Source organism: Spinacia oleracea, chromosome 3, assembly GCF_020520425.1.
Source record: "Spinacia oleracea cultivar Varoflay chromosome 3, BTI_SOV_V1, whole genome shotgun sequence".
NCBI lineage: Eukaryota > Viridiplantae > Streptophyta > Magnoliopsida > Caryophyllales > Amaranthaceae > Spinacia > Spinacia oleracea.
Genome location: NC_079489.1, coordinates 158,932,761 through 158,940,775, shown reverse-complemented (window position 1 = coordinate 158,940,775; position 8,015 = coordinate 158,932,761). Strand labels below are relative to the sequence as shown.

The 8,015-nt window shown below is 37.3% G+C and overlaps 1 protein-coding gene across 1 annotated transcript; it reads right to left on the bottom strand.

Annotated features, from left to right (window-relative positions):
* Positions 1-1,725: 1,725 nt before the first annotated feature.
* LOC110797809 (tyrosine decarboxylase-like) lies at positions 1,726-3,897 on the bottom strand. Its single transcript, XM_022002930.2, has one exon. The coding sequence runs from the start codon at positions 3,557-3,559 to the stop codon at positions 2,009-2,011; it is 1,551 nt and encodes a 516-aa protein (XP_021858622.1). The 5' UTR covers positions 3,560-3,897; the 3' UTR covers positions 1,726-2,008.
* Between the last annotated feature and the right edge of the window lie 4,118 nt (positions 3,898-8,015).

Here is an 8,015-nt window from a genome sequence, read left to right as displayed (position 1 = left end):
ACACCTCTGGACATAATAAGGATGACAACTCTTACCTTATGTTCAAGAGCAAGCATCGAGCGACAAAGGAATTAGGAAATGCACACTTGTCCCTAAGGACAAGTGGGAGACTGAAGGAAATAATGCCCTTGGTCCAAGTATGCATTCTATGTTAAGTCTAATAAATGCGGTTCAGTATTAATTAACAAGTTAATAATTCAGTGAGATCAAGTGAGCTGAATGCCTAGCTAGAGGCCGCTTCAGTTCAAGTGGAATTAATGATATTAATCCACAGCTTACTCTTGACTGAACCCGTAGGGTCACACAAATAGTACGTAAACGGATCAAGTATTTAATGGCATTAAATACTCCATCTATGAATATTCGGAACCGACGGATCTTGGTTTCAGTGGGAGCTAAGATCGTCACAGGCAAGAAATGAATACTCCGGAAACGATGATATTGCCGGAAACGGAAATATGGATCGTATCGGAAATATGAATATTATCCAAGTCGTAGATGTTGCCGGAAACGGAAACATGGTACGTATCGGAAAATATTATTGGAAATGGAAATATTACCAGAATCGGAAATATTGCCGGAAACGGAAATATTGTCAGAATCGGAAATATTACCGGAATCGGAAAATAATTCCGGAAACGGAAATATTAAATATTGTTCGTATCGGAAATAGATTCCGGAAATGGAAATTTAAACGGAAGCGTATCGTACGAATTAGCATCGGACGAGGCTTGCCGGACGAAGGCCCAGCACGAAGCTGGGGCCATCGCCCAGCAAGCATGCGCGCCACAAGCCCAGCCAAGGCAGCGCCCAGGCCTACCGCAAGGCAGGCCCAGCGCGCGCCAAGGGCCACGGATGCGTGGGCCGTGCTGCGCGGGGCTGCTGCTCGCACGCGCATGGGCAGCCCTTGTGGCTGCCGTGTGTGTGTGAGTTTGTGCTCATGCGTGATTCCTGAATCTACAAGAGTCAGTGTATGATTAAATTTCTATTCCTAATTGGATAAATTAATTAAATAGAATTCATGTAGGATTCTAATTTCAATTAATTCGTATCCTACTAGGATTACGATTCCTTTTCCATAACTCTATAAATAAAGGCCTAGGGGTCATAATTTATACACAAGTTTCAAAGTATTCAAAAGTGAGTTTTTGAGAGAAAATTAAAACACACATCTTGCTCATAAAGTGCCGAAATTTTCTAGTACCTTAAGGGCGATTCTAGTTGGTCAATCTTAAGGCGGATCCGGACGTGCTGTGGACTATCTACGGAGGGACGACACTTGGAGTCCTAAAAGACTTGTTCTTGTTCGGTTCGGGCGCAGCTAGGGAGGGCACGCAACAAAGAGTATGCATCTAAATTATGCTATATGATTATGTGTAAATAATATGTTGTCCTGGGTTAATGGTTGTTTCCGCATGATCTATGTAATGTCATATGTATCATAACCTAACACTACGTACTTCCTCCGTTCCGCAAATGATGCATTTCACGTATCCCAACATGATTCTGTGATCCTTAATATCTCTAATTGCGTGTAAGTAAAAATTATAAAAAATTGATATTTGAAATCCTCACATTGATACAAATTTAACAAGATCTCACTTGACTATGTTTGTTTTTACATAATGTGAAAAAATAATTGCCAAAATTAGTTAATGAATAGTGTCCAAAAGAGAAACGGGATACATTTATTGCGGAACGGAGAAAATGTGTAAATAAATGAGATTGCGTAAAATAATAAGATTTTCTTGTCATAAATAAATATAAATACATAATACATTTCATTATATTGTTTAGTGGAAGAAAAAAGAGCAAGAAAAAAAATTCAGTGTGAGAACGACCTGTATCCTCTCCTCTAGGTTTCAGGGTCTCGCTTTTTTTATAGTTATAGATAAGATAATTAAATTTACGTGCAATAAAAAAAAGAAAAAAAAGAATTAATGGACTCATCATCGTTACCATTTACATCACCATGCATTGAAACATTCTTCTTAAATTACCCTTTACGTTAGCATGCGATCATAGATAATCGTGCTAAGAGAGCGGTTGCATGTTCTTGAACAACCTTCCATGCATAAGTAACATGGTGAATTTCAGTAAGTGTAGCTCCAACCGCAAAACGGATCATGAATATACCATCAACAAGTGAGTGAGTCATGTAAATCCTCCCATCCGAGTTAACCGATTCAAGCAACTCGGTATTAATCTCGTTTAACGTTTCCTCTTCTAGAAACTTCTGTCCAGAACATTCTAGAACAGCCGATGCCGAAAGTCGGAAACAAACGAGAGCGAAACTCCGAGGAACAACGATCTCAAACCTCGTATCTTTAACCACCATCTTCTCGAAGTAGATAGCCATGTCCACGTGGCTACGTAGGAAGTTACGAAGAAAGTCAACGCCGTAACTTCGAATAACCATCCACATTTTAAGTGACCGGAACCGACGACTTAGGGTCAACTGCCAGTCTTTGTAGTCAACGACTTGGTTTGTGTCGGTTGCTTTGTTTTTGAGGTATTCCGGGTTAGTGGATAAACACCGAACAAGTGCATTCGGATCCTTAACGAAAAGGCAGCAACAATCTAACGTTGTTAAGAACCATTTATGTGCGTTAAAGCTGAAAGAGTCAGCTTTTTCAACGCCGTCAATCATGTGACGGAGCTCCGGGCAAATACACCCGTTTCCGGCGTAAGCCGCATCTACATGGACCCACATATTGTACTCCTTCGCAACGTCGCAAAGCGGGCCCACGGCGTCTACCGCCGCAGTGGAGGTTGTCCCCACGGTGGCGACAACGAAAAGTGGGATTAACCCGGCGTTGACGTCAGCTTCAATGGTGGCTCTTAGAGAATATCCCCTTAATGAAAAAGCGTTAGCCTTTGTAGTTTTGATAGTACGAAAGTTTGCCGGCGAAATTCCGGCGATTTTAGCGGACTTGAAGAAGGAGCAATGAGTTTGGTCGGACCCGTATACGACAAGCTTGTTGATGTTATGACGACCAATCTTATCCAAAAGACTGTCACGCGCCGCCGTTATGGTGGTTAAAATAGCTTCACAGGTGGTCCCCATCATAACACCGCCACCGCCGCCGCTAAAGGTGAAGCTTTTTGGTAAACTTAGCATTTCAGCTAACCAATCCATGACAATACTTTCGAGCTCAGTTGAAGCAGGTGAAGATATCCAGTTGAACCCCACAACGTTAAACCCAGAAGCTAAAGTTTCTCCAAGTAACCCAGCTGTACTCCCACTACTCGGGAAATAAGCGAAATAATTCGGGCTTTGCCAATGGGTTAACCCGGGAACGATATCGGTTTGGATATCGGCAAGGATGGTTTCCATGGATACCGGGTCGTTTGGGGCGGATACGGGTAGCCTTTTGCGGAGATAACCCGCTTCGACTTGGCTTCGGACCGGGTATTTCTCGATGCTTTTGTAGTATTCAGCAAGGAAGTCGATAACCATGTATCCTTGTTTCCTGAACTCTTCTGGGTCTAATGGGTTGTTGTTCATGTTCATCATTGGGGTGGTGGATTCTAGGCTCTTGATGTCTAGGGAACCCATTTTTTTGCTTTTTAGTAATGAGAAGTGGAAAATGGAATAAGGTTTACGAAAAACTGAGTAAAAATTTTGCTGGTGTACAGTAAATTTATTGGTTTTCAAATTTTGGGAAATTGACTAAGAATTGGGTTTCAATTTGCTTTCAAATGAGGGTACAAATGAAAAAGAAGGATGCTAGTACAAATCAATTTAGTTATGAAAGAGAAGTGGAAAATGGAGCAAGGTTTATGAAAAAAGAATGGAAAACGAAGGAAATGATTTGGTGATGAAGAAAAAGAAGAGAAGAAGAGGAATATATAAGTGGAGGGGATTGGTGAGTGATAGAAGATTGAATTCATACATTCATATATGGTGGATTAAGAGTAGACACGTTATAAAGTTGATGAAAATGGAGTAATACAAAGTTGAAAGTAGGTGAGAATTTGGTCATGGAAGGAACTTTGATGGGGGTTGGTGAAGTGCTTACCAAGAGTCAAAAGTGGGGGTTGGCCGTTGGTGAAGTGCTTACCAAGAGTCAAAAGTTCTTTGTTACCTTGTTTTGTTACCTAATGGCTAGCTAATGCTACGTATAATATACCATATTATTTTGGGTGAATACAATATGCAATATTACAGTAAAATTAGGAGAAGAGAATGAAGGAAGTTAGTGACATGTGCAGGAGTATAGTGGCCTAGTGGGTATAAATAAACATGCAGATTAATACCAAATATCAATGAAATGATGTTGCTGATACAAATTTCGTTTAAAAAGCAGAATTTCAGCTACTGAAATGTAAACGTTAGTCTTGATAACGTTTAGAAATCAGTCCATCTATCTACCTTATATTTTATTTCAGGTATTTACCAAACACTTTTAATCATTTAAGATGACTTATAATATTAGCACCTATTGATTTAAGGTGACTGAAAGTGCTTCCCAAACAGAGCCTTCATTATCCCCCTCTTTCTCTTATCCGAGTTACCTTTTCTTTTTCCTTTGTCCCTTACCGGTTGTTGGACCGTACGTGGTCCCCTGTGATATCGGCTAAATGAAATTAGCAAATAAGTATAGCGATGAGGAAAACAAAATCGGTAAAAGGAACTTAGCAAGAAAATGTAACAATTAAACAAGTATTACATGATTCATCAATAACTACGTGAATATGTTAGGTTGAATGGAGTATATATGTATAAGAAAAAGAGAACGAAAAGCAAAATAAAGAAATAGCAAAACATGGAAGCAATGATGTTTGAACCATAGATGATTTGCATCACCAATATAGAGCTTCTAAAGGAAAGCATTGGAAAATTTCCAGTGAATATCATAGATTTCTCACCTATATCACTATTGATAAGTATAATACTACATCGTTCCAATTTTATTAGATATCTCCGCATAGACTGATTTAAACACATGTATTGTGTTTTTAATGTCAAAGTTTTGTGTTTTTTAAAAAAGTTTCTTACTTATTGGTAATACAACAATCGTAATGACCTCATTATGATTGCATCTTTTTAAATGTGTTTTCTTCACCTTAAAAGCGGGAGAAATTAATTCAGCGATGAAGATTTTTGCGGTGTCGCAGCAGATGTCCGTTCTACATCTACAATCAATTGAATATGATTTGATTCAATATCAAAATTACAACAGATTAAAAGACCCCCTCATTAAAGGTTGTATCAAACAACGATGTGTTAGAGGGTATACAAGATGTTCGATGCGCGATGATCGTAGTTTTGCAGAAAACGAATTTTATTTGATTCGATTTATTATGTATTTGATAGATTCATATTTCTTTTGTAGATGTCGTATGACTATTTATTAATGAATTAATTTTAATTTAAAAAAAAAAATCAATCATATCACTAACCTAGGTCCAAATGTCCAATAACTAGTTCGGTTTAGTAATTTAAGTAGTTTAACAAGCTACATTAACAGAAAATTTATTATTGTTTTGCTTCACTTGTTCTTGTTTCGGTTTCTATTTCATGACTGGTAAAGACCATGTTGCCCTTTCTTGGCTATATTATTAAGCTAATTCCCTTGGGTGTCTTTTTCGTTTTGCTTTGCCATTTCTCATAGGATCTTTTACCAAATTAGATAATTAGACAATTGTATTTACCAAAATAGCTATTTTTGAATTTTAATTCTCAAACTAGCCATAATTTTGACTTTTAATCAAAAATCAATGAACCGATTTTGGTTTGAGTTTGTTTTTTAAAATTGTGAACCGGTTTGGTTTAGGTTTTTTTTAATGATGAATTGGGTTGGGATTATTTTTGTTTTGGGTTTGCAGTTTTTATATTTTTTTTAGGGTCTTACGTACTGTCATTGCTACTACGGAGTCCTCCCAGTCGACCATCGGCATTCCTAAACCCTAATGTTATCACTGAAGATTCCGGCTAAGAGGAAAAAATGACATGTAATTTATTTATTTATTTTTATAGGACCCCATTTTAATTTCATGCACATCTGAGGCTCAATTTTATTCAAATGTACTCAATTTTCTCAATTTTGATTAATTACCGAGAATCTATTTCTGGCTACAAATTTTATAAAACATCTGGACATTTGCTAATCGTGTTTGGAGTCAGATTTTTTTTTTTTTTTAATATTGTTTCTCTTCTATTTCGGGCTGATTTAAATTCTGAAAATTGATTCACTTGCGTTTTTACTGCCATTACAAAAATCTCTGGACTTAACGCTTGTTCTTGCGAATTAACCTGCTATATGTTGGAAGAAAGCTATAACTCCCTTCGTTTGGTCTAATGCCACTGTCCAAGTTCATTCTTATGTTTGTAATGTATTTCTTTTTTAAGTATATTATACTCGCAAGTCCTTCTCTCTTTAAATTGTTCCATAGTTTGTGATTTACGTTGAGTATACTTTGCAGCTAGTATCAAAATATATGGTTCATCTAAAGAAAAAGAATTCAAAAATAAAAACCACTACTTGCTTGTCACTTATAGTGGGGGGGAAAAAATCAAACCAAACCGGTTCACTATAAATAAATAAAAAACCAAACCGGTTTAATGATTTGGTCATGGGAGGAACTTTGATGGGGTTGGTGAAGTGCTTACCAAGAGTCAAAAGTGGGGGTTGGTTACTCTTAATTATCCCCCTCTTTCTCTTATCCGAGTTACCTTTTCTTTTCCTTTATCCCTTATCGGTTGTTGGACCGTACGTGGTCTCCTGTAATGTCGGCTAAAAGAAATTAGCAAATAAGTATAGCGATGAGGAAAACAAAATCGGTAAAAGGAACTTAGCAAAAAAATGTAACAATTAAACAAGTATTACATGATTCATCAATAACTACGTGAATATATTAGGTTGAATGGTGTATAGCTTAGAAGTTAGCATGCTATAATATTCTATATATGTATAAGAAAAAGAGAACGAAAAGCAAAGTAAAGAAATAGCAAAACACGGAAGCAATGATGTTTGAACCATAGATGACTTGCAACACTAATATAGAGCTTCTTAAGGAAAGCATTGGAAAATTTCCAGTGAAATATCATAGATTTCTCACCTATATCGCTATTAATTAGTATAATACTGTATCTTTCCAATTTTATTAGACATCTCCGCAGAGACCGATAAATATAATACTTTAAAATTTAAACACATGTATTTTAAAAGTTTGGGATCCTTAAAGTTTTAATGTCAAAGTTTTGTGTTTTTTAAAAAAGTTTCTTACTTGTTGGTAATAAAACAATCGTAATGACCTCATTATGATTGCATCTTTTTAAAATGTGTTTTCTTTACCTTAAAAGCAGAAGTTTTACGTCAGATAATTTCAATCATATCACTAACCTACGTCCAAATGTCCAATAAGCTAGTTCGGTTTAGTAAGTTTAACAAGCTACAGTACATTAAAAGAAAATTTATTATTGTTTTGCTTCGCTTGTTCTTGTTTCGGATTCTTTTTCATGACTGGTAAAGACCATATTGCCCTTTCTTGGCTATATTATTCAGCTAATTCTCTTGGATTTCTTTTTCGTTTGGCCTTGCCATTTCTCATAGAGTCATAGGTCTTGTTCCGGTTGTGAACTTGGAACAGGAAAGAGTTGACTTGTCTCTGACACTTGATGCTGACTGTATCTTGCATAATGGAACTGTTAACTAGCCTCGGGGGTGATCCTAGAATTACCCCTCCGATGCTTAAGTCAGCTTATGCTGATAGCTCAGCTCTGTAATAAATGCTTATGAGAATGATTGGGTGAGATTGCGTACATTTGGCATTGGTGGGGGTCCATATTTATAGACGGGTCGCTTGTACGGAGGACCCGGGTTACTACCCTTCGGTCCCGGATCCTCCATTTAGGATCCGAGAGATAGGTGCTGACAGTGAAAGGCCGACTGCATGTAGTATACATCAGATACCGACTGCAGTCTTGGTCTTCCTTTGCCTATTTTGTATCCTTATTTCTGATATGGGATATCCTACCGGCATGCCGGTAAGGCTTCCCGTAAAACTAG